Source organism: Hirundo rustica, chromosome 1 (genome assembly GCF_015227805.2).
Source record: "Hirundo rustica isolate bHirRus1 chromosome 1, bHirRus1.pri.v3, whole genome shotgun sequence".
Taxonomy (NCBI): Eukaryota; Metazoa; Chordata; class Aves; order Passeriformes; family Hirundinidae; genus Hirundo; species Hirundo rustica.
The window spans coordinates 4,920,193-4,947,590 of NC_053450.1; the positions used below are offsets into that span (position 1 = coordinate 4,920,193).

General features: G+C 40.1%; 1 protein-coding gene across 2 annotated transcripts in view; it reads left to right on the top strand.

Annotated features, from left to right (window-relative positions):
- The window catches only part of FAM135B (family with sequence similarity 135 member B), a 211,253-nt gene that overhangs the window by 104,796 nt on the left and 79,059 nt on the right, over window positions 1-27,398 (top strand). For both annotated transcript variants that reach the window (XR_005703517.2, XM_040081750.1), the window contains exons 4-5: window positions 21,545-21,684; window positions 26,860-26,930. Coding sequence is in view for 1 of the 2 variants with exons in the window: in XM_040081750.1 (XP_039937684.1) it covers window positions 21,545-21,684; window positions 26,860-26,930 (211 nt within the window). In the remaining variant the exon portion in view is untranslated. The remainder of the gene's footprint in view (window positions 1-21,544; window positions 21,685-26,859; window positions 26,931-27,398) is intronic.

A 27,398-nucleotide genomic window follows, 5' to 3' on the forward strand; every position in this document is an offset into this window, starting at 1 on the left:
CTTTCCCCAATGACTGATGTAAAGTCATGTGTAGTAAAATGCTGATTTATAACTTAAACTTACAAACAATCCTGTTGGCCTAAATAGATCCCACTTATTAATAAATAATATCCGATCTGATCTGATCAGATAAGCTGTTGCTTAAATAGCTTATCCTGTTTGATAGATTGGGGAAGAATGTTAGGGAAATCCACGGTCTCACCTTGATTTTAAATTGTGTAGCTTGTAGCATTAAAATGACGCAATAGGAAACAGGAACTAAAGAAGTTCAGAATTACATACTTGGCCTTTACTGAAAGGTGGTAAAAGTTCATGTTCTACTGCAGATGATGTGTAACTTATTCTTCCCCTTCCATACCTGAGTGGGAAGTCGTAATGAGTAGTAAAATTTGCTACCACAACCCCCTCCACTGGTAAGATCATAAAACTCCCTGAAATTACACGGTGTGCATTTAAATGTTCCTCCGAGGGCTGCATGTAAAGTGAGGAGTTCAGTGGAGTAGTTGACTCACTACATCTTTCTGTGTCAGAGTAGAAAGTCATAAAATCGGTCTCCGGAAACTCTGAGCCATATTTTTTTTACTCTAGTATTGCAGGCTATAACTTTGAGAGATCTATTTCACAAGAGTATTTTATAATGCTGTGGATAATTTAGAAAGTGTAGCATGACAAGAAAAGCATGTAACTGAGGGACAGTACTCCATCTTCTGATTTTTCATCTTAAAGGAATGATATTGCAAATTACCTAACAGGTATCAGCTGTTAGTATCAAAAGCTAATATTAAAACAAAAGACAAACAAAAAAAGTTAATTAGAAAAAAATCGTGCAGGAGATAAACACATTATCCCTGAAAAACAAGAATAAGTCTTTCTCATTGTGTTAGAAGAAATAGTCATGAAATTGTTGCTTGTATTTAGGTCCCCAAAAATTACTTCAGCATTTCTTGCTGTTACAAAAGAAACTCAATTGAAAGCATAGTGTAGAGAAGATTGCTGCATTACTGGCATTTCATTTGGTTAACGAACACACAAAAAAAGGAAACTGTGAGTAGTACCCAGTATGTATGTCCAACATTCTACATCCAGTGCTGTCACTCAAGCCAGTGAGTGCTTCTATCAGAAGCAGAACCCCAGGGAAAAATTTAACAGAAACAAAATCCCTGAGTCTTTGTGGCACTGAGCTGTGTGTCTGTGTGGAATGTGATAGCTGGAGGACTTGAGGACTCAGGAGAATTTACTAGTCCTTAATTCCTATGATTGCTGGGCTCTTTTTCTCTGCTCTGATCTTGAGCAATCAGCTTCTCTCTGTTTTAGTTTCCCCATATGTAATGGGGTTAATTGTAGCAGTATCATAAGGGTACTGTGAAACTTAATTACTTAATATAAAGAGCTTTTACTTTTTTGGGATATGTGACAGTGCATGAGAGTAGATAATTATTTATGGCTTTGAAACTTTTTATGATTAGTTTACATTTTAGGGAATAAAACAGCAGACCTAAAAAGGGAAATATTTGACCTACTGTTTCTACTACATGCTGGGTAATGAGTCACAGTGATAACAGTAATCTGGGAGTCTGTTAATGTAATTAAAACCACTGACTTTCTTCTAGGTGGGAGGTTTTTAAATGTGGCTAGATGTCCTAAATGGAAGTATGCTGCAACTTCATCATAGCTGCTGTACCGCATCCAAAATTAGGAGAATAATTCTGTTTGTGAACATATTTTTCCCTGAACCTCTACAGATTAACTTGTCAGAATTTACTAGTATGCATTTGGAGAATCTTCAGCAATGAACAAACTTCTGCTTTTGACAGTCTGAATACAGCCAGAGGCTCTGGAGTTTCACCAGTACTTCAGTCCCTCATGGCAAGAAATAAGGAGCTGCATGATGGAAAGTGTTGGCCCTCAGCACTCCAGTGTGGGTGACACAGTGAGGGAGGGCCTAGGACTTGTTCTCGTATTATGTGTGAAGGAAAATATAAAACTGATACAATTCTGCATGAGGCCAGCATGTTATGAGCCCCACGAAGGTGTATCAAGCTTTGAGGGTTGACCAGCAAGCTCCCAGAAATGGCTTAAGAATAATTAGCAAAATTGTGTGTGTTTTGAAAAAGCAAAATGTTTTAATAAAAGAGAAAACAAACTATACAGAACAAAAGAGTAAAAGCTGTGCACAGTGCAGGGAAGGCCCTTGCACCTGCTAAAACATCCCAAAAAGCCCCGAGAAACTCTGTGCTTTTTCTTAAGTATTCTGTGATCTAGGAGGGTTTTTTGGCAAGCTGCCCAATAGAAACAGCTATAGATCTTGAGGTACATTTCAAAGATCCAACAGGTTCCTTTGTCCTGTCACTGAGCCAGTTATGGTGTGAGGAGCATAGAAGTTTCTGCTTCTTCTTCCTTAAAAGTCCAGGGGTGAAACTCAAACTCTTTTCCCAATATAGAAACATCTGCTTGGTGTGGGGTGCACTGCAGCATAAAACAACTTCTTTTACCTGCCCAGGAAAAGCATTGCCTTCACCTGCACTCCAGCATGGGACACTCCTCTGAGGGTCTGGTGAGTGGTGGATACCTCTGGAGCCAGGTCCAGGAGATGAGTCCCATGCTGAGCAGAGATGAATGCAGAGCTGCCTTGGAGCCCAGGCTGACAGCCCAGGGGAGGAGGCTGCACTGCCTCACTTGCTCCAGAACTATCAAAGCTTGGCTGCACAATTTGTGAGTATGAAACAGAGACCAACTGAGATGAGTGTGCAGTCAAGAGCTGCTCAGAGGAAAGGAGTGTTAAAACTCAAGCAGCAAAAATCACTTCCTCTACCAGCTTAGTTACATCCCTTTTGCACAGTACTTGAGAAGCACAGCATATGCAGCCAGATACTACTTCCGTGGAAATTTTTCTCTTTAATACCTTTTCCACTTTAGGGCTGCTCTTAGTCAGATGACACTTTTCTGTTTACTGGGCAATGCTCTTCAATTTTCTGGGAAACTTGACCTTAATTCTTGTCCTGTATAGAGGAAGATGCATTTATGTCTTCAGAAGCAACAGGGCGAACTGATTAAAATGTGGGGGGAAAACTCATTTAATTTTAAACAGCTCAGATATATTGATTTTTGATATTTGCTATTTTTTCATTAACAGCTACTAGGTCTTGCCACTTCTAGATAATGTTTCCACCTGCACATCTCAGCATGTCTCCTTACTGTGAGTTGACTCAGCTTTGAGGCCAAGTTCCTGTGAGGTAAACAGGAGCATTTGTCTGTACTGCCAAGCACCAAAATCAAAACATTGAAGATCTTTAGCCTGGCTCTATCCTGGTGCATTCTGTGACTTAATAAACATCTTCCCTGAGCTAACTTACCTCCTGGGAGCCTGCACTTGTGCTAAATGCCTTTTTGTCAGTACACTGCATCCTGCCTCTCTCTCTGAGAGAAGTTTTCTGGCTGTTATCTTAGGAGGATTGGCACCATTCACTCTTGTGCAACTATTGATATCATGCCAAGTTTTTTTCCCATAATTTTCACCCCAGCAAAAACCCACACAAAGCCCAGCACAGATGTTGGCCAGCAATAAAGTGGTTTTGTCTGCAAGCCTTCTCAGGAGATGGAAAACCGTATAACCGGAGGTCAAGTTTTATCCAGGAAAATATTGGAAACTATTGAGTGAGGTCTCCCTGAGCCTCCTCTCTTCCCCTGAATAGTATAGCGTTTTGCAACAGTAATGGTGCTTTGGTGAAGGTCCCAGCAAGTTCAGCCAAGTTGTGCTGAGAGGACTTGCAGTCATGGAGATGACAAATATCATCTAGTATTTCCTGGATTTGTCTATTTATGTCAGCCCATCTGTTATCTCTTATCTCACACTTCACTTAGAAGCCATTTACAAAGGTGAATATCACTTGGCTTTGGGTTTGAGTTTTGCAAATGTGGGCACATTTTCTACCATACCCCTGATACCTTTGAATCATCTCTTGCCTCTCTGTCTGCTGGTCTTGGCGTTGGATTCGCAATCTCAGGAGGAGGAATGGGAGTTTCTTACATGATCTTAGCAATAATTACAGACTTGGGTAGCCTTGGAGTCAGATTAAGCAGCCTAAGGTTGTAGTGTAAGTTTCCCTCCTAAGTAACCTTGGAAGGACTTCATTCCGCATGTCTGAAAGATGAACTTTATGTTACAGTGATTCCTGATAATAGATCTTACTTTCTTGCCACTGATATTACAAAAAAAAAAAAAAAAAAAAAAAAACCAACAAAAAACAAACACCAAACTAAGCCAAGAAAAATCAAATTTGTTGCTTGCCCTTCCTGTGACCAAATTGAGACAGATCCCACCCTAAAAATTTTGATCAAGGCTAGTGGGTGCAACCAAAGGGCAGTGCTGATATGAGGTGGATCTGGGGAACTTCATCAATAGTCTCTAAGAAGAATGTGGTAATCAGGATTTGAGTTTTCCCTATATGACCTTCCCAGAAATATCAAGGATTAATTCTCTCTGTCTTAAGCAGGGGAAAGTAGTGTAATAATTCCATTCAAACACTAATAAAATAGGATTATATTTGCGGGAGATGAAAAATCTGTGGTACAAATAACACAATAAGGATTTCTGTGTTACTAGACATAATAATATTTGATTGAAAATATACTCACCAGAGTTCAGAGGCTCAAGGCTTAGGCTGGAAGACACTACAAAGGTTCTCTGACAGGATCCATGGAAAGGCTGTGGTTCTGCACCCAGGAAGCAAAACCAGAGGTCTAGACTTCTATAATGAATTTCTCTTTTTTGGGCATTACAATCAGAAGGCTAGGGTTTTTTTTTTTAAATTTTTTGTTGTTGTTGTTGTTGTTAAATTGAGTTTTAGGTTTTAATGAAACAAAATTAAACTTCAGATTTTTAAAATTTTATTTCTAGTGATAGAAGTTTCTACAATACTAGAAAGAGAAGAGAAGGAAAAGGAGTTCATACTATTGCTGAACCATGACATCTGATTTCTATTTCCTGCTGTCCAACAGGCTTCCTCTCTAATGTTAGGCACTTAAATGCAGGTCTTCAACATCCCTCAAAGGTCTAATTTACATTGGCTTTAATTGAATATTCCTGAGGAAAGAGGTCCAAGTCAAGCCCAGCCTCAGTTTCCCACCTGTAAAAGACAGTAACACAATTAGTGTTGTGAGGGGTAAAGGTAAAGGTGGAAAATTCACACTGTGAGGATGTGGTAAAGGCCAAAAATATGTTCATGCCATGCATTGCCTCTAAGCCATTCAAAAAATTTGGAGGCTTTCATGTTATGTCAAAGAGATTCAATGTAGAATGCTGTTCGCTGTTTACATTGACAGTTCTTGGTTTTGGCAGCTGTTAGCTGCAAAAGGAAATTGAATGACTACACACAGTGAAGGAAACTCTTTCAATATCATCTGGAAATGGTGTTTCAGCCATTTATTGTCATCCTTTTGGGATAAAGAAGAAAGCCTATTTAAAATTTTCCTTTTTTTATTTTTTCTTTGTCTGGGTAAGCAGTTCTTTTCCCAGACTGAAATGGAAGGTTTTCAATGTTTTTCTTCTTTTTAATTGTGAGCCAGGTGGAACCAATGGAAGTTATCAGGAGCTTCACCTTCATTTACATAATTGCTATGCGGAATGGGAAATTGGCTTATGCAAGGAAGCTGAGACTCATCAGTGACAAGCATCTTTAGGAGAGGGAAGGCACCCTGCATCCGTGTTCAGCTGAAGGTTGTGGGGGTGTCTGAGGAGATACATTCCCCTTAGCCAGCCAATTAATGAAATCTCCAGTGAATTGGATGGAATTGAGTGTTTGCCTGTTTCTGTGAGGTCACTAGCCTGGTGATTGCGAACAAAATCCTGATGACTTGCACAGGAAAAGATGCTGAATATACATTTTGGGAGTGTGGGAAGAGGTGCTTTGTTTTCTTACAGGGTGATAACTGTAGATTACATAGGTACTTTGTAGTCTGAGTAGTGATGTAGAATTTACTCATGGGTTAAAAGAATAAAACCCTCTCCTTGTTCTTCAGGGTTTTAGGTCCATCAGCAGCTGGGGGAAAAGGGGGAATGCAGACACATGAGGGCAGCCAGGCTATTCCTGCACAGAAGTTTGCTTTCACTTACAACTCTTGATTCAAATGGCTCCTCCAACATGAGGGACAGGGTAAAACAGTGTATTGGTGGTGATTTTGTACAAATGAGAAATTATCAAATCTTGTTTTGCCAAAGAAGTTTGAGAAGGACCACTGTCTCTATGTGGATTAGTCATAACATACTTCATACTCCGCTGAACAGTTTATTACCCACGGACCCAAGCCTCACATTTAAGGCACTGATTTTGATATCACTCCCATCCTTGCCAATGTAAGTCAACATAGGCCAAGGGGACCTCAGCAGCATTCTTCATTTAAAAGTTCATTAACTGGAGTTAAGTGAAAAGATAAAGGATAAGTAACAGCTGTGACTGGATGGGTTGAACAAAGCGTCTCTTCTCTTCCATCAGATCCTCATTGCTGCAAGTTTGAGACAATCTGAGTGAAAGGTAGACCCTAACATACAACTGCTGCTGAAAGGGAAGAGCACAAAGGGAAAAGCCATTCTCAGCTAGGAAGAGTTCAGCCTTACAAAACATCGTAGATAACTGTAGCAGGAAAGAAACAAAACTATTCTAGTAGGCAGTTTTTGTTTTTTCACCTCTGCAGGCTTGAGTGGGAAACCATCTCTTTTTGGTATATTTAGAGAGAGTTCCCAGAAGTGACCCAATGGCAAATGACTCAAGAGTGTTCTAAAGCAGGAAAGGAACAGCTGCACTGAAGAAAGAGTTTCCATTCCAGCACGAGTTCTCTTCAGAGGTGCTGACCCAGCTTTATGGGAAACCTTGAAACTGGTGCACTTGCAGTTCTTGCCTGACAGAATATTTTCTCAAAAAGACATCAAAGTCCATATTAAAAGCATGAAAGAAAACCAGTTGAATTTGAGTAATTTCAGCCAAAGGAATGTAGAAAGGAAGAAAACTGCAACAAGATTAAAGAAACATTTACCAGGTGTTGATGTTAGTGTGCTTTAAATTATTCATCTGGTTGTAGAAATTAAGATTCACTCAGCTGTTCAGCTGTAATTCTGGCTGATTTAGACACAGTTTCTCCAGCATTTAATTTCAGAAAGAACCTTCTTGCCTTTATGCTATGTAGAACTTCAGCTGCAACTAAGAAAAACCAGAGAAAGGATGCTTTTCTTTAAAAAAAAAAAAAAAAAAAAAAAAAAAAAGGTGTTGTTTGTTTGTTTGTTTGTTTGTTTGTTTGTTTTCCAATTTACTTAACTGATGACTTTTCCAAAACTCCTGAGTTTCTGAAAACCATCTCTTCCTTCAGAAAGGTCTGCTGGCTGGATAATGCTTCAGAGAACTGGGACACCTGTCCCAGATTTAGGTATAGAACTGTATGGAGTGATTCTGTATGTATTAATGATCCAAACTTTAGGAACATGAAGCCAGGATTTTAATCCAGTCACTTGTAATTTACTCAGAACCCCAGACCAAGTATCTGGTCAAGCTGGAACAGGAGTGCAGGAGTGTCTACTGTCAAAGTTAGTTCTGAGGTAGCTGGAACAGGGTTAGAATTTGGCCCATGGTTTTATGTTTTCCTCAACCATGTATTTTTTAAAAATACATTAAAGAGGAGCACAAAATCCTCTCAAAACACTGGTGTAAACACCTTACCTGACTCTTCATGTCTTATATTTGAAGTTTATTTTGTTAAGGGGTTTCACAATAGCTCCCACTGTCACCTTCCAGCTCTGATCATTGCTACAGGGTTGACTCACAAATAGGTAGAGTCAATGGGATGGGAAATCTTGAAAAATCTGTCTTCAAATTATTTTTTTTTTCCTGCATGAATTATTCCCTTTAAGTCTTTAAATTCCCTTTATTAATTTTGAATAAGTACAAGGTAACATTTAGTCTTGCCCCTCTGCTTGGCCCTGGTGAGGCTGCATCTGGAATATTGTGCCCAGTTCTAGTCCCCTCAGCTCCATAAAGAAAATGGGCTACTGGAGAGAGGGTCCAGCAGAGGCCACAAAGATGGTGAGGGGTCTGGAGCATCTTCCTTAGAGGAGAGACTGCAGGAGCTGGGCCTGTTTAGTGTGGAGAAGAGAAGACTGAGGCTCAAATGCAAACAAATATCTCCAAGGTGGGTGCCAACTGATGGTGTCAGACTCTTTTCTGGGTGCCCAGGGACAGGATGAAGAGCAAAGGCCATAAACTAAAACACAGAAAGCTCCACCTCACCGTAAGGAAGAACTTCATTATATTAAGGGTGGCAGAGCACTGGAACAGTCTGCCCAGAGAGGTCATGGGGTCTCTCTAGAGACATTTAAAACCCACCTGGATGAGTTCCTCTGCAACTTGCCTTGGCAGGGCAGTGGACTACATAATCTCCTGGGGCTCCTTCCAACCCTAAAAATTCTGTGATCTTAGGATTCTGTTAATATTTTCTAGTTGAAATCTCCAGTATTTCTTTCAGAATTTCCTACCATTGAATTCTCTTAATTTAACTATAACAGCAGAAATGATTCTTTTTTTTCCCCAAATTATGTCATTTGCATATATACTATTCATACTATCATTCTTTGAGAAAAAGTTTAGAAGTTAGGATGGGAGCTAGCTGTAAGCACCCGCAACACTGTCTCTCCCGTTGTCTTCTGTGAACTTTGTGAGAAGTTATAATGCCTCCAGGAAATGGACTTCAATTCAAACCTTGCAAATCGTGTCCTAAATATTGTCAGCTTAAACTTGTCTCCATGGACTGCACTTGGAGTAGTTACTTTCCAAATTATTGGGAATGTTGATGGATAAATTTAGACAAAGAAAATATGATTGTCAGTATGCAAACAAATCTGAGGAAATATTGGCACAATTTATCCCATGTGGGAGCCATAAAGGACTGACATCCCAGACTCAGCAGCATTTCTCAGCCAAGGTAGATAGAGCAGCTGAAAGCAGTGTGGTAAATATTGAAGAAGCTTTCAGCTCTCCAAGTGCAAACTGGTTAAATGAGAGACAAAGGATAGGTGGGAAACTGAGGCACAAAGTTGCCTCATGGTTTGCCTGGTGTCTCTCAAGGAGATAGCACAGGGATCCAGATCTCTCTGGAGATCCAAGTGCTTTGAGATCCCTTCCAACCCAAACCATTCTATGAGTCCCTTCCCAGGTTTGCTGCTGTTTTTCAGGATTATCTTGAGCACCTGGCCATAACTTTGAACAATATTACTGTCTATAAGGCTATAAGGTCTTTTTGGCACCTTTGCTTTACTTGGGGACACAAAGGCATTTAAAATCTGGAGTGCAGGGGAGGTTATATGAGATTTTTTGGATCAAGAGGATTTGGCCCATTTCAATTTCAAAGTCTTAGACAGGTTTTGTTGTGAAAGGCAGGTGGGGTTAGATTCAAGGCTCTTTATCTTATGATGATTACTCCATTTAAGAGCTCACCTCAGAACTATGATGTCTATGCAAAGTTTATGACAAATAAAACCCAGACTGCTCAGAAAGAAATAATAGATCCTTTTCTTGACTGACCCTTAACTCAGACTTAAGACAATGAATGGTCTTAGAAGGAAACAATCCAAAGAGAGAGAACAGCTAATTACACTTTTGGCACATCACAGGAAGGGAGAAAAGTAATGCAGTTTAGTGAAATCTCAGACAGAAACCCAAATGGCTCCTGCCTGACACACCTTGACAAAGAAGGATCAGTCTCTTGCTGATTTATATCTGTGTGATATAGATGAAACCTGAGGTTTGAATGGATGTGCATAACAAAAAAGTAAACAAACAAACAAACAAACAAACAAAACCAATTACCAATGCAGTGGCAGAGCTTGATGGAATCTAATTGGAGATGCAATGGAGAAACAAATAAATAAGAAAAAAAGAATCTATTGTATTTTGTGCTGAGCTGTATAGACAGCAATTAAATCACTAATCAGGCAAGAGTTGGCTGACCTAGGAAAGGAGCAATCTCATGTCTCAGCTGGATGGGAAGTTTAAAAATATCTGCTCAAAGAGTATTTAAAGGATTCAAAACAAACATAAGAACATTTTTGGGTTTCAATTAAGTTTATGGCTTATGGAAGCAGTTCTTTGGCAGATTAGCAATATGGTTTACTTACTTGGAAACTACTTCATAATGATATTGGCTTTATTTTTAACAGAAATTGTTTCTCACCAAAAGGAAATTAAATTTATTTTTGTGTGCATGTGAGTTAGAATTTAGGAGATTTTTTTATTCCTTTAGCCTTTTTAGAAAGCAGATAAAATTGTCTTTGTATAGTTTTGCTTGACTATCTAAGTGACACCTGTCTGCTTCAAGGGTTGTGATGACACTTGTGTTGAAAACATGTTGCCACAATTCACCTGTGGTCTGACTCTGCCAGTCTCTATCCTGTTCACTTCCTTTCTGGAGGCTGTTTCATAGTTTTTGCTTGAGAAACCAGCACTGTAAGTGTGAAATGTCTCCAGAGTAAGGATTGTATTGTAATTTATGGAAAGAACTTGGGTCAGGAGAGGAACATCTAATTTAGAGCACATTTTCTTGAGACAGGGTCTTGTAGAGCTCTTCCACTTTTATGCCTAAGTAAGGACTGGATGTATTTCTACTTTTTCTCCCATTATATATAAATACCAATCTAGTGATCAGAATCAGAGACCACCTGGGCAGCAGGATCAGGTCTCTCTTGAATGAGCAAGGGATCTGTACAGGTCCAGTGGAACATGGAGGAAAAACTTAATGTAGAGGGATCTCTTTACACATGTAGGTGTGACAAACCCGCCTTGAACATCACACTGAATGTTGAACTTGCAGCCTGTAGAATGAAAGACCCTCAGCTGCAGCAGCAGCAGCTACACTGAGATATCAGGTTTCTTGTATCTGAATTAACTCTGAAGATTAATCATAGAAAGGCTGTGAAATACCTCATTACTGGTATTGTACACAGAGACAAAAAATCTGTAGTACCTTGTAGACTTTTTTATATATTTACTTTTGTCATACTTTTGTCATCCAAAGTTGGTGGTTTCTTCCAGTGGAAGTCTGAAGTCCTTCACTCTGAATCCTCAGGATTTTTATTTTAGAGTGGAATATTAGGAACTGCATCCTACCTCTGACAAATCAGATTTCTTCTCATATTTTTTATTAGACTGTCACAAAATGTTTTACATATTCAATTCAAAGTAATTTACCCTCTGGGTAAAGTGCAACTAGCCAAAGTGCTCAAGATAAAAGTTTGGTAAATGTACAGTTTCCATCCATCACCTTCTTGAACACAGGAGGCATTGAAATAGCACATTAGGAAGCATTTAGTTTCCAATCTATACCATTGATAGAAGACTTCAAAGTGTTAGAGATACATCAGGGAAATCTTTATTCTCCAGTTTGACTTAAGGTCTAGGATTTTAATTCAGGACCTTTTGTTTTGAATCCGTAGCGGTTGTGTTGATGAGATGCAGCCAGATATGATGTGAGACACTGAGGGAATAACCAGTGGATTAATGCAATATCTGCACTTGTCTGTAAAATACAGATAGTCACACTTTCATGTACTTCAACTCTTATATTTCTGGACCTCCAAAAATTTTTGGTTTCCCAGCTGCCAAAGTGTTATGTGAACAGCGGTGAGAAAAGTGGAAGAGAATCTTCCCATTGATAGCCAGAGGAAAAGACTAGTTGAAATGAAATTATGGAAGTGATTTCTTTCTTCTTTGTGCACCCCTCATTTACACGAGGAAGTCTTGGTGATTGTAATGGGAAATAACTCTCTACCTGATGGGCGGAATGAATTAAAATGGTATTATTTGAAGTTCTCTTTTATTTTCTTTTCTTTTATTAGTCTTAATTTCTGCTAGAATAGTTCTAAACTTTCTGGAAGGTCAGTACAACATTCTGAAATTGCCAGAGTCTTGTGATGATGAAAGAGCTATTTAGTGTTTGGGGTTTTCGAAGGCACTTCAACTGTTCATTTGCCATATTTAGGACTGGATTATTTTTTATCCTTCAGTCTTTTTTCGTCTTCCACAGCAAAGCAGAATAATGTTGACGCTGGAGGCAGTTATAAAACATTTGCCTGAATGGTACAAATTGACATTTATACAAATGGACATTTATACAAATGCTCATTGGACATGAAAGTGAAGTCTTGTCTTTTTTGAGCTCATTAGGAGATTTATTATTCTCTAAATAGGCCGGAATCTCACTTCCCAGAATTTAATTTTAGTTCTGGATCTATCTTTTTTCCAATTCTTCAGTGCTGAAAGCCAGATGATTTTGTGACAGGGTTGTTTCTTTCCTCCCTTTCACTCACTACAGCAGCACAGGGGCAGTGAAGGAAAACTCAAATCACAAAACAGCTCTCCTCCAGGATGTGTCAGTGGGTATTTATTAGCCGAAGTAATTTTCTATCCCAAAGTCACCCCACCTAATGTGCTTGGTGGGAGCTGTACTTTAGTTTTTAGTACTTCCACAGCTTTTTATAAATTTCTTCCATATGTTAACATGGACATGAGTGTGACAGCTTTAACTGCTGTGTACCTAAGTCCTGAAAACCAGAGAAAGGCAACACTTCAGAACCCAGTTTGGAGGAATTTTTTATCAAGGAGAAATGAAAATTCCAGCTGAAATTTGTGGCAGTTACCACGATTTGATTAGTATTGGTGGAGACTTATAATTAGCTCTTATTTAAGAGGGCATATAGCTCCAACAGATGGTAAAGGAAAAAGAGAAATTAGATAAAGAGGGATATTTGCACAAGGTTTTCTGATCTCCTTTGCTTATATTTTGCAGCACGGTGCTTGCTTAGGTTCTGGAAAGGTGGCCTACTCTTCATAAGAGGAATACTTATATGTCTAAATTTTCTCTAATTATACCAAAGTAGTGTGGCCTGCAAGTATTCAAGAATTCTGACAATAATAGAAGACTTGAGGTGATAAGGAAACTTAAAAAATCCTTTTTTTTTTTTTTCGTAAGTGTTCTGAGCAAGAACCAGCTCTGCTTGTGAGGTTAGTGAGAATTTCAGATGGTAAAGGCCAAGGAACAGAACAGCATGTGTATGGATGGGTGAGGGCATCCATGAGAGAGATTTGGGTTATGGTTATGGCAGTGCCAAACAGGGTGCTGTGTGCTGTAGAGATCACTCAGATTACAGGTAGGTGGATTACAGCTAGTCCAGACTGAGATTTTAAATGCTTTGGGAGGACCTCATTGCAGCCTTCCAGTACTTAAAAGAGAGAGAGAAAGAGACTTTTTACACAGATAGGGATAGGACAAGGGCAACAGTTTTAATCTAAAAGAGGAGAGATTTAGATTAGGTGTTAGGAAGAAACATTTTCTTTACTGTGAGGTGGTGAGGCCCTGGCAGAGGCTGCACAGAGAAGCTGTGGATGCCCCATCCCTGGAGATGTTCAAGCCCAGGTTGGATGGGGTTGGAGCAATCTGGTCTAGTGGAAGCTGTCCCTACCCATGGCAGGGGTTGGAATTAGAGGATCTTTGTGTGATTCTGTGATTATTTTATGATCCTCTCTCTACACGTTTATTGTCACCCTCGCTGTTTACCCGTTTCACTGACTGTGTGACGGCTTCCAGGCGGCTCAGAGGTGAGGACATGATGCTGAGTTCAAACTGCCTTCTGCTGGGATTTACCCATAGCCGGCTTTCCACAGAGGCACACTCGGAGAGATCACATGAACCGCTGACACCACATGTCTGTGTGGGCAGAAACATAAGGTCTGTAGGTAGGAAAGTTTCAAAACGTTCACAGCTCATTCTCAAGTGAGTGCCTTGCAGTGCCCTCCCTCTGTCTGTGCACAAGTGACCTGGGAGAATGAACCCATCTGCCTTTAAAGGTATCATCTGCCTCTGAGATTTTCCAGTGTGGAAACACAAGTATGATATGCTTCTCATGGCCATGAGTTAGGCTGAAATACAAATGTTTAAGTGTGCGCTGTTATTTATAAAGAAACATTTACAGTAAAGCTCTTTTCACAGCTGCAGTATCTTGATTTCCCTATATCATTAAAGAGCATCTCTTTCATTAAAGCAGAATTCTGCTTTTCCATTTATCTGAATAGCAGCATAATAATACTGCTTTTCCCAGATAACAAAAGAGATTCAAGAAGTTGCCAGCATTTGAGTAATTATCTAATTTCCAGTGCTATAGTCATAAAGACATTAAAGAGGATAGATCTGAAGTTAGATCTGTTTTCCATATGGATTTTTCCTGACTATTTAAGCACTCCTTATTTATTTTAGACCCCTGACACAGCGCTCATGAAACTGCAGAGAGCTAATTCTAAAGAAAGATGTTTGTAAACCTGAAGTTGCCCTTTTAAAAGGCCTGGAGTTGTATTTTCTATTTATTATTATAATAATAATAATAAATTACTTTTTTTGTTCCATGCATTGGGGATAAAAAGCAATGTAATGTTTTTAGCAGCATTGTGACTGAATTGTCACAATTCCTCCTTCCTTACTTTGAAAAAGTATTAATTAATATTACTTTTATGGGCTGCAGAATAGATGACAGGATTCAAGTAAATCCTGTCTCTGCTCTTCCTTTGTTAAACCCAGAAGTTAAGCTATACTAAGTGAAAAATGCACAGAGGGGTAAAAGTGTGTTGTTTTCCCCTGAAATTCTCAGCATTTTGTAGCCAAGATGAACAGGTTTAAAAGAAACGTTGTGTAGGATATCATTTGCTGTGCAGGAGTTTTTAATGTGTTTCTTTTGGAAAAACAAATTTTAGATGTTTCATTTAGGTCTCACACTCCTTGTTGTGTGGAGAAATATAACATTATTAAAAGTTATTCTTAGTAAGATAGTAACTGTAGAATAAACCAAAGAACTAACTCCAAGGTTTTTTTCATGCTTCTAGTGCCTGTTGGAAGCAGAGCTAAAAAGTAATGTGAAGTGAGGTAATGAAGGATTTTTAACTTTCCTTTTCTGACGTCTCCAAAACAAACTCACTCACAGCTTTCAAGGTATTCTCCTATCAGAGGAGCATTCCTTAATGCACTAGTTCTTCTTTAAGGGCTGTGCCACGAGGAATTTATGTGTTTTAAAGACTTGAAAAAATAAATATGAACAGACCTCCATCACTTCTCAAAGATTAATACTGCTGAGCAAATCTGGGTTTGTATATGGGGTTACTTACCATCCTTGAAAAGGTTGTTGCTTGACATTGATTCCAGTTTTCTTTGGCAGGTATAGACATCATGAGGAAGCACAATCAAAAATGTAATTATGGAAAAATTCTAGTTGGCCAGATTAGAGCACTCCAGTCACTGACAGTTCAGACACAATGCAGAGGGCATTAGGACCAGCCAATCTTAAATCTCTGCAAACAGCAAGGGCTCATGTGACTCTGGATGCTCTGGGGAAATAATTTATCATCAAGTCTCAGCTACACCAAGACTTTGCCATTTCAGAGTCTCTCCTTGGCAGAAATTAGAGATTGAGATATGCATGTGTTATTGTTTGCTCCATAGGAGAGTTATTGATCTAGAACAACCATGAAATTTCTCAAACAATTTGCATAGCAGTTAAAAAATAAATTAAAAAAAAATAATTTTTTAAAAAAAAGTAAAGGGGGGTTCAAAAATTAAAATATTTTTAAAGGAAAGTGAGATAATGGCATGATGAAAGCAGAGAAAGAATGCTCTAAATGCTCAGAGTTGAAAAATATATGATTTGGATTTGCTGGAGTGAACAATTGGGATAATTGACCGTTGGAGTTTGGGAAGAGTGCTAATCTAACTGGTGTGCTCATTAGGATCTGAGAATGTTCAAGGGAACAGTTCTGACCTGCAGAATATTACCACCTTCCATTATTTTTCCCTAGAAATGTTTCCCTCTCCTCACATTGAATGGGAGTGGTGTGATAGTTCTCTTGGGGAAAATTACGCAAATGAGAATATTTGAAATTTGGGAAAATTTGAGTCCCTGTCACAGCTTTGTTCCAGCTGAGGGACTCTACCAGTCTGGCCAGCAACACTGTCAGTGGGGTTTTCAACTAGAAATGCCAATTGTTCTGGCACATCACACTCCTTCAAAGCACAAATAGCACAACAGTCAACAGAAGATGATTTCAGTATCTACTTTATCAAATTATACCTACTGCCAACATCAAAGCTATGGTTAAGTGAGTTTGTTTAGGGGGTTAGATTGGGGTTTGTTACAAAGCTAAGGTTTCTGGTGGTGTCCTTCAGGTTCCAGTACAGCTTCTAAAAGATGTTAAAACAGACATTATTAGCCATTGCTTACTTCTCTCTATATTCTTATCCCAATACTTATATTTTTTGAGGCATTATGTAAACCTATTCCCTTCCCTTCCCTTCCCTTCCCTTCCCTTCCCTTCCCTTCCCTTCCCTTCCCTTCCCTTCCCTTCCCTTCCCTTCCCGCACCTTCCCTTCCCGCACCTTCCCGCACCTTCCCGCACCTTCCCGCACCTTCCCGCACCTTCCCGCACCTTCCCGCACCTTCCCTTCCCGCACCTTCCCTTCCCGCACCTTCCCGCACCTTCCCGCACCTTCCCGCACCTTCCCTTCCCTTCCCTTCCCGCACCTTCCCTTCCCGCACCTTCCCTTCCCGCACCTTCCCTTCCCGCACCTTCCCGCACCTTCCCGCACCTTCCCGCACCTTCCCTTCCCGCACCTTCCCTTCCCGCACCTTCCCGCACCTTCCCTTCCCTTCCCGCACCTTCCCTTCCCTTCCCTTCCCTTCCCTTCCCGCACCTTCCCTTCCCTTCCCGCACCTTCCCTTCCCGCACCTTCCCGCACCTTCCCGCACCTTCCCTTTCCCTCTGATGTCCACCACCCCAACTCACCTCGGTGCCTTTGTTCTGGCAGTGGTCAGAATTTTGTGGTTTCTTTTCTTACTAAATCAGGTTTTAAATACATAACAAAATTGTTTACAGGTCACCTATTCATCAATTAATTTCTTGTAAGATTATCTGGAGAGAATTTTTCAAGGGCCTCCAGGATCTAAATAACATCTCTCTGAGTCTTTAAAGAAATGAGTAATTTCTGTATGATGTGCTGCAATAATATTTAGAAACCTCTATCTGTAGAAACACCCAGATGGGAAAGTTAGGTAGATTAGAGTGTATCTGGGGAAGCTTGGAAGATTGTATATGGAGAGAGAGGGAAAGCATGACATGGCGTGGTAACTGGTCTGTGCAGGCACCCTGTGTATAAAGACATCCATGAGTGCAAAGAGCCTTTCCCCCCTTCTTTTTAAAAGGGCCGTTGTCCAATAGCCTGTGAAGGAATTTCTAGGAATGATGATGGGATGGCATGGAAAGAATAGCAAGAGAGGGATGCATAAACAGGCTTTTCTCATTCTCGGAATGCTTGTGGAACACAACTCTTCTCATTGTATTTGCAATGATTCTCATAGCCCTGGGAGCTCTTTCACTTTCCAGATAAACTGCAGAACTATGCAACACAAAGACAATATGCAGTAAATGGAATAGACACTTAGGAAGAGGAGACAGGTGTCTCAGTTTGAAAGACAGGTATCTGCTAGGGAGGGGCAGGGCCTCTCTAGGAATGGGGAATTCAATCCCCTCCCTCCAAGTTATTATAATTTAGAAAATTAAAGGGGCTTTTCAGGCAGAGCTGTGGGGAAAGGAATAACAGTTCTTTACTAGTAAGTATAACAAGGCAAACAAACAACTACAGCAATAATAATTAACAGAACCAGGAACCTTGAGGTGCTTTGTTTCACAAAGCCTGGGGCAGTCTGATCCCTTGGGATCCCGAGAGCACCAAGCTGAAACGGTGGAAACTCCCGGGCTGGTGGCTGGAACGGCAGGATGTCCCGGCAGGTGGGGGAATGTCCCCGCAAAGTGAGCAGTGCTGAAGAAGCGGTGACTCCTGGGCAGGGCTGGCCCAGCTCCTGCAGGGCAGGCAAAGAGGCTCAGAATTCCTGTGCACACAAGCAGATGATGGTAGATTTCCCAGGACCGGACTTTCTATTGACAGTGGACTCCTCCTGCAGTAAGCAGCAGCCTGGCTGTCCTCTCCGATGCCCAGAGCAAGAAGAGCCCCCAGCTGCCCCAACCCTGTCCTTTTCCTGCCCCAAAACTCTGTGATCTTCCCCCTCCCAACTTCTGGCCACCTCCTTTGTGCTGGTCAAGCACCATCTTAGTCTCTTAGCAACTTAAGGGCAAAAATTCTGTTAAAAAACAAAACCAAACCAACCAACCGACCAACCAACCAAACAAAACCAAAAAAACCAACAACAAAAAAAACTAAAAAAACCAACCAACCAACCAAACAAAAAAAACACCTAACCCCCAACAACAGGAAAACAAGATTCTTTCTAGCATGAGGAATACTGCACATGTCCCAAATAAATCTCCTGACAGGGAAATTTACTGATCAAAAAATCATTACCAAAAAATTAGACTTTTAGCAATTCACCAAAGCTCAAGCCTTTGAAACTGTGGAATAAATGCAGTTCAGTAGAGTTTTAGCTCTCGGTCTCACCTGGGACTGGGAGCTCCCAACAGTTTCCACACGGTGTGTCTGTCTCCTTTGGGCTGCCTGCCACTGCTGAGATTTTTTAAACATCTGAGGTTGTGCTAGAAAGAGATGTGGGAAAACCCATGGCTCCAGTCTTCCCTCTCACACCCTCCTGTGCTTTGTGCCAAAGGACAGAGGTCCTTGTGTGAACACAGGGATACATCTGCTGTGTCTCCTGAACCCGTGATTCATCTGCTGTGTTTTCTGGCAGCAGTGCTCTCTGAACTATGGCAGCTGTGACAAACACCAGCCTCAGTGCCACTGTCAGCAGACACACCTGGGGTTTAGAGAGACATAGGTTTCAGAAGGAGTTCCAGAAACTAGGGAAAGTTTGGAAAAGGTACCAGGATTATGATGTTTTCATGGAGTAGACTAAGGAAGGATATGTTTGGAGCAGCAATTGCTTCTAGTTAGTGCAGGAAGGTCAAGCAGAGCGATGTATCCTGGTCCCTGTCTGCACCTGAAAGCACAGAATACACCAGTAGGTGCTGCAGCCTGAAGGAAAATATCTCCGGAGATGTTGTCATTCCCCTCTGGTTTGAGAGGCAGGATCCCTGCATTGATATCAGCATTGCCAAGCTGTCCTCCGAGAAAATTCCTGCTGCAGCCTTAGGTGGTTCTCTAAGAGGAGAAGAAGCCACCTATGGCCACTTAAGTAGGCAAGGATGGATGTGTTTAGGGGAGGATCAGTCATGCATCTGCTGTAGTTCTCTGCCAGATGTCTACAAAGGAGGTTTCCCTGCTTCAAAGTGAGTGATTTTTGGCCCTGTAACATCATACTCCCTCTGATTTGAGGCAGCCCCAAACACTGTAGCATGACATTGACTTTGACCTTTCCAACAAGAGAAATGACTCCTTATGCCACCTTGCAAATCCAGCTCCTAAAGCAATTACACACGAGGAGTGGTCTGCTTGGAGTGTGTTTGAAAAGAAAATGAGATTAAACTTTCTATCCAAGAAGAGTGCCAGTATATCAATATCCAAATCAAATAACATAAACTTTCCTTTGTCTGCCAGCTAGGAGTAAGAATGCATTATACCTCTAATACGATTTTTGCAGTGTCTGTAATATCATGAGTTTTAAATTAAAATAAATATGACTGCATGCTTTTGAAGAGATGATCAGGCTGAAACATTCTAGCCTTACTGGTCTAGCACATGAAAATAAATATGTATTTATCTAGGCTGCCTGGATTTATGCATAACTCGTGCAGATTGTGTGGTGGGAAGACAATAGCAGTATGAAACACTTGGGCTGCTCCTGGGTGTGCTTGATAAAAGCCAGTAATAGGAAAATTATTTGAATGTAGCCTGGATGACAGCACTATGATTCTGCTAATTAATTAGTTCAACTCTTATTGGCCTTATTGTCATTTAGTAATTTTTTTTTCTTCTTTGAGATATTTCAGTGTCCATGCTATTCCAGTTCCAGCAGACTGGCACACAAAATTAATTATTATAATGATAAAAATCCATTCACTTATCTACCTTTCTTCAGTACATTTTATTTGGTGTTTTTTGGTTGTTTTGAAGTCCTTTTTTTTTTTTTTTTTAAAATTTTTTTTTAATTTTTTTTTTATTTCCCTCCAAACTTTACCTCATAAAATTAATCTTCTGTCAGTCTTGACTCACTGACCTATGATAGCAAATTGCATACAAATCTCAGCAGAACAGAGACAAAACAGCAGCCCCTGGACTTTTATCTTACCAAAGCTTGTGGTCCAAAACAATTCTGCAAAGGGGCAAATTCCAAAGAGCATCTTCTGAAAAACTGTGCTTTCTATTGCCTTCTGACTTTTTGATGATAATCACACATCTGTCTCTCTCTGAAGAACTAATCCAGGTACACCTTTTTTAAGCACCCCTTCTCAGAAGAGTTCCAAAATACCATTTGCTATATATCAAAAGCTCAGATTCCTAAAGGACTGAGTGCTGGAAAGGGACAAAATTTTGCTACCTGTTGTTGCTCTGGGGCTATGAAAGTAGAATTAGTAGGGGATTCTGATTACCAGCCAAGACAAAGCTAACTCTGGTGCCCAGTTGTTAATTTAAAAGTCACATAGTCATTGCAGGCTCCTCTGGAAGGCATTCACTTATTACAAGTTGTTATCTCCGATGTGGGTTTGTATAGCTCAGCAAGCCACAGTTTTCCTCTTCCTGAAAGAGGAATTTCTCAGAAAGCAGTAGACAAAGCAAAAATTTTCTTCAGTATAAAGCATGCTGGATTCCATGGATTCCATTGTAACCAAAACAAAATACATACGCTGGAGGCACCTAAAAGTTAGAAAGGACAAATCTCACCTGAGTTTATGTGATTTTTTTTGTGATGATGTGATACATCAGCACACAGGGGATGCTACTGCCTGAATTTGATATGGAGAAGCTCAGAGTTTTGTTTCTTGAGTTCCTGTTCCTTTGATTTATCCATTTTTTTGGGGACCAAATTGACATCTCTCACATGTGCCAAGGACCACAGGCATCTTGAAAACGAAGACTACATTTTTGTGTTTCTGTATTTTAAGATGCCTCTGCACTTCCAGTTTCTACGTTCAAGATCTGCTATTGACTATTGCCCCGCTCCCAAGCAGTAACTTCTGGGAGTACCAGAGATGACAAGAAAATTCCCTCTTCTGAAAGATGCCCATTGCAGATAAAAGATGAAGTTTCCCAGGTGCTGAGTGCACTGAGTTAAGCATTTCACACTTTGGCTTTTACTAGAAATAAAGTTAATAGGATAAGGGTTGTCAGAGGATCAAGTATTCTCACTTTGAAATTCAGCCTGCCTAGAGTTTAACATTTGTTTTCTTTAAATATCACATCTGTGAACCTGCAACCCACAATAACAGCCTGCTCTACTACCATTAATTATTGAGAATGCAAGTGTTTAATTACAAGTACTACCTAAGTAACCCTGGAGTCAAATCATAGGATGAAAAATAATCTCCCTGCTGAAATCACACCAGGAGTCTGTCTGGTTTTTTTGCAGGTGATTCCAGCCTTTGCTCGGCCTGCGTCCATGAAAACAATGTTTACAGCAGAATATTTCAGATATTGTACAGAAATGAAGAGATCATTCTGAATGAGTCCATGAACTTCAGAGTGCACCTGCTTCTGGATGGAGAAAGGGTGAGTTGTTTTGGGATGCACATAAAAACCAGCAGGGCTGGGATTCCTCTTGATTAATTTTAGGTGTGCATTGCACAGGTATCTCCATTTCAGAAATTGTGAAGAAGTCCATGTGCTGCCAGAGGTCTCATGAATGCAGCTGATGAAGGGAAAGGCACGGTTTATTTGACCGATACTCCCAATACCAGCTCCATTAGAAGGAGATTGACTGTCCTGTGCCCATCAATACCTGTGATTTATTTGTTTGCACATGCTGGCACTTTAAAACTCTGCATGAAGTTAGGTAGACCCTCTGCATTGTGCCTGTTTATGAGGAGCAGGATACACCTTGGCTTTCCAGTGGAGTAAGATGTTGACATACACTGGTAAATCAGAATATCAGAAACTCAAGTGTCGCAACCGTAATTTGCCGTTTGTGCCCTGGATCACTCACTTAATGCAGATGTGCTGATCAGCCCCACATGAGAAAACTGGAACTCTGCTGCTTCTTTCTACAGCCAGCTACTACTGCCATCCATTATTATTCTTCTCTTCTCCTCCTCTCTCACGTGACTGAAATTTTCTATAGGTACCCAACCCCTTTCCATCCTTCAGAGGTGTCCTGGCCTTTGTCCTTGGTGCTCCTGACTGCAGGAGCTCCTGGGAGAGCTGCTGGGGCTTTCCCTTCCTTATAGTCCATGCAAAACACTTTTGCTTTCTGTGGTACCTCAGCAACAACACATCCATCCCGAGACCCTTCTCCTCTTTTTCCATCCACTCCTTCAGCCAACAGGAGCACTCACACAAGGTAAGAACACGATCTGAGACACCCAGCTTGTAGAGTGCCTTTGGTTTAATCTTACTGATGTGAGACCAAAGTCCTCCAGCAGCAATTCCTGTTCCCAGGAGCTACAAGGGTGGAGCAATCTCCATTCAAGGAGAGCACTGTTTTACTGAAATCTTAAATAGGAAGAGGAGAGAGTGTCACAGTAGAATGGCATTCAGGCATGCCCAATGTGCCATAACTGTGCTTTGCCAGCTCAAGGACTCGTACAAAGTGTATGGCATTGGCACTTGCTCTCAATGGTGATGAGAGACATGAAAACAGCATCTTTGCCAAGTCAGCTTGTCATCAGAAAGAGGCACTGTGAGTTACACAGCCAGTGTGAATCATGTGCTGTGTGTTGAACTCGGGGCTGGAGATGCTCGCCTGATCTTTGTATAACTTTCTATTTGATCATGATGAGATTTAAAATTTCCTTTTTTGTCCTATTTCAAAGGATCTCTCTCTCTCTCTCTCTCTCTCTCTCTCTCTCTCTAGCTGTCTATGTTATATAGAGATCTAAACTAAAACAGCTCAAGAACCCAATTTAAGCTTAACATGCTTCCTTTTCTCTCCCACTTTCCTTTTGCTGTTTTGATTTGGTTTGATTTCCATTTTTATGATGATGTTGTCAATTTATTCCTCCCTAGAATTGTTGGTTTGTGCTTTTGTGTAAAAATTACTAAATGCAAGCCTATCAATATTTGTTAGGAAAATGTCCCAGCATGCTTTATCCAATATTAATTTTATCCTTCCTCTGTGGAATACCTCTGACTAAATATCCCTCCCCACAAATTACAGCAGTTTCTGCTATGTTGAGCATGGATGATTTGTGATGATTTTTGCATTATTGTTCTGGAAAGCTGTGTACCTCATGAAATGGAAAACAAAAAATAGCCTACAAGATGCCTCACAGCTGAAACTCATTGTGACTCTTGATCTGCTGTGTGCAGCACCACTTGGCTTTCCATAGGAGATTCCTTGGGAAGGGGACAGCCACCCTATTCTGTACTTACAGATTGGATTTGCACAGAGAAACTCCATTTTTCTATGTGGTGAAGTAATTCTGGGTTTTCATAGATGTAGAATAAGAGGATAAACAGGTCTGTTGTTCCAGAGGAGATGCTGAAGGCACTCTAAAGAATAATTAAAAAAAGGGCACAATTCACTTTTGTTTAATGCTCCTAGGCTTCTTTTTTTCTGCTTTGATGTCTTGTCCTCCACAGCTTTTCAAAGTTGACACCAATGTGGAAGAGACCAAAGTGTGTCTCTACTTCATCCACAACTATTCAGAGACAGTTTTGTGTCTTTGTCGCATAATCTCCTATGTTGGATGAAATCCTTGCAATGTGGTGTTGGCCAACAAATGCAAACAAACAAAAACAACAAAACCAAAGTGAATGTCCAAATTAAATTACTTGCTATTGGTTTCTTATTGTTGTTTTTTTTTTTTTTTTCTCCCCCTCCTCCCCAGCATAACCCTAGATACCCTTAAGTATGTACACACTTTTTTGTTTTTGCCTGGTATTAAATGGAAAGAAGCACTATTATTTGCCTATAAGTGGCACCAAACATGCCTTTCACCATATAAATGGTGCTTTAAAACTCTTTGGTTTATTTGATGTCTTTTTCTATATTGTCCCAGCATACCACATTTCTTGAATTCAAAGGAAACAATATTGCAGAATTTATTGCTACAAAGAACTCTAATTTATTTTCATAAGCTTTTGCTTTCTTTCTTATTAGAGGAGAAGCTTTGCCTCTTTTATCATGAAGTAGAACTGATAACTTGTCTGGCTTCTTCCTTGCTGGCCCCATTCAGGGAAGATTTAGTAGCAGGGAGAGAACAGAGTGAGGCAAGCTGGAATATGACAGTATATTAGATTTTGTATTTTCCAGAGAAATTTAAGAGATCTGGGACATCCAGATCATTCAGTTTGACACTCTGGCTAAATGGTTAAATATTAGTGAGGGAAAAAGGAAAACTTTACCTCTGTAGTGAGAATTGTGATTGTTTTTTTGTGGGGTTTTGCACTATTCAGATAATTCTGATTTCAATACAGTTTTGGGATTAAAAATATCTAATTTATGCAATTTACTGCATGACCCCATGCAGTGAAGAGTATCTCTTGGTCTCTCAGGCATCTGCTCACTGCCTCAAGATGTTTGGGACGAGTGCCACCAGCTACTGAACTTGTTTTGAGCGCAGACTCAGATCTCAGTGGCTGTTGCAGGTGCTCAGCAGTGTTGGGCATGGACTCAAAATTTCATCCCCTTTATTTGGAGGAGGAGGAGGTCTGCTTTGTCTGAAGCACAATACTGAATTCCGAGTTTAAATTCAGACTGTATCTTCTGTAATAATTACCTTTTTTTTGCCACTGCCAGCAACTGTGATTTTTAGTGACAGTGACTCATTAAAAAGGAAAATGTGTTTATTTATTTATTTATTTATTTATTTATTTATTTATTTAAATAAAAGGTATACTTCCAGGTGTTTTGAGACAATTGCAAAAGAGAAAACACATTTCCAGTATATAGAAGTGGGAATTTTCCCTTCAAATCTCTGTGCCTGTGGCCATGCTAGAAGAAATACCATATTACTTCAGAAGGGATTAAATTTAACATATTTCAGAGTTTTTTCAAAGCACAATCAATCCTTGACTCTCACTTTTCTTACTTTAACGGGAGAAGATTGTACATTGTCAATGCAGTTATACCTATGGAAAACCTGGTTAAACATGGTTTATGTTATTTATTTTATGAATCCTACCTGTCAGAGCAGGGTGTATTTCTCTGATGTTGCCTTCAGTGCATTTTTAATGTAGTCTGTGCACTGTTGTTTAGAAGATGATGATCAGCTTTGGAAGGCAGATTTAATCTTGCCTGTTTTAAGCCATCTAATATGCAAATGTGTCTAGACCAAGATAATTCTCTAAGCTCTATCTATTCTCAATAGCACAAACAGAAATTAATTGCCTTTCTCCAGTGGGTACCTCAGGATGGAGCAGGTCACTCTCTGCGTCTCCTTGTTGCTTGCCACTGACAGAAGACAGAATCCAAATATCTCACCCCACCTTTTTGTGGTGAAAATTGGGAAAAAATAAGTTGCATTTATAAGACCACAGCCCCAGTAAATAACTTCAGTTTCCCACATTTATTTCTGTGCACTTTCTGCTGTATTCTGTCATGCTATAAAAGATGTTTACAATCACAAAAAAAAGGACTATTTTGGTTATAAAATATGTACATTTTTTTGCGTTCTGATTTCCATTTAGGTTGTTAGAAAATATATTTTTTATTTTATTAAACCTATTTTTCTTGGGGAATAATTGACATTTCAAATGAGTGAATAAGAAAATGCTAGACAGTTTAATCCTCTTCTATTCTAATTTATTTATTTCCATTGATTTACAGTTGTTTTAACTGTGCCAAGCTGGGATGTTATCCAATTTAGTTCTTTCCCAGTGAAGATAATGAACTACTAGCTCTAGCACTGTCTCCAAAAATCCAATCAAACTATTTTATTGACCATAAAAGAAGGGTAATTTTACTGGTGGGATCTGTTAGATGAGTTAGAATGGAGATACTAAGTGATGGTACACAATTTCTTCAGTGGTTTTGGTGAGCAGAATCCTGCCACATGTAGACACTCTCAGCCATGCAACAGGGTAAACGTCTGTTTTAGTTTTAAAAACAACCAAGGCCTTTGAGTTTTAGAAAAAAAATAGTCAACAAGAGAATCAATGACAAACTACGTATCTGCTAAGAGGGATGGGGCAGGAAGAGTAACTATGGGGCAGGAAAGCCTTGGTTTGCTGAGACATAAACTCAAAGATCAATGATGAGTGATCAGAAATTTCCAGAATTATTTGAGCTATTTCTGTATGTTTTAAGCTGTAAACTTTGAAATTTCTATTAGTTACAGGTAGATAACCACACAGATTTGTGGCTGTTTTTCACCCAGGAAAACCTGGTCCTTGCTTTCTTTCAGCTGATAAGATAACCTAAAGAAAGGCTTGCTCAGTGAGGGAGAGAAGCCTCAGAAATGCCCCACTGGCTCTCGGTGTGCAAGAGCAAGGATCCAACAAACACGGAGCTTGATGCTCTCTGGTTCCTCTTGTCTGGAGTAATGTTTTTTAACATGTCATGGCACCCAGGGGCAGATAACAGCTCTGACTGCTCTGGTTCCCTCTGACACCCTCAGCAACTACCTCAACTCGCTGTCACACTTGCTTCTTTCTGCCTCTGTGCTGTCATGCTGCTGTTTCTGTGTGGTTTTGCCTTTGCTCTTATCAGACAAACCCACCCACCTTTGCCTTCTGTGTTGTAGGTGCCAGCCTACAAAGATAAACCTTGTCTTTCTCTTTTTGCAGGTGGAAGATGCATTGAATGAGGCAGATTTTCAGCTCAAGCTGGACCTGCACTTTACTGATAGTGAACAACAGTAAGTGTTGGTTTAAAGCTCAGTTGGTAATGTGGGGATCTGTTCAACTGGAAAAATTACTTTGATGAAACAAGTCCTTTTTTAAAAAGGAGAGCTTTGATAAGGCTTCCATTTGCCTTAGTGTTGAAGTTCTGCTGTTTCTTCTGTCTTTATTTGAAATGTGTATGTCATATTCCTGCTTAAAGGAGGAACCTTTTTTTTTCCTCGGAGTGTAAGTTTCTCAAAGGTTTTAAGAGTTGCTCTATCTCTGCTGCTGTTAAAGGGAATATCATCATTGGCCTCCATGTGGTCAGGGTCTATGACTCAGGAATGCATTTCTCTCAGGAGGCAATGAAGTATTTTCTGGCTGAAGACAGGAGTTGTGAACATGCTAAGTACTTTTCTTCTATTACAAAATAACTTCTACATTTTAGAAGGAAGTAGTTTTTCCTATTGAATTTGATTTCCTCTAACTGAATTTGATTCTGT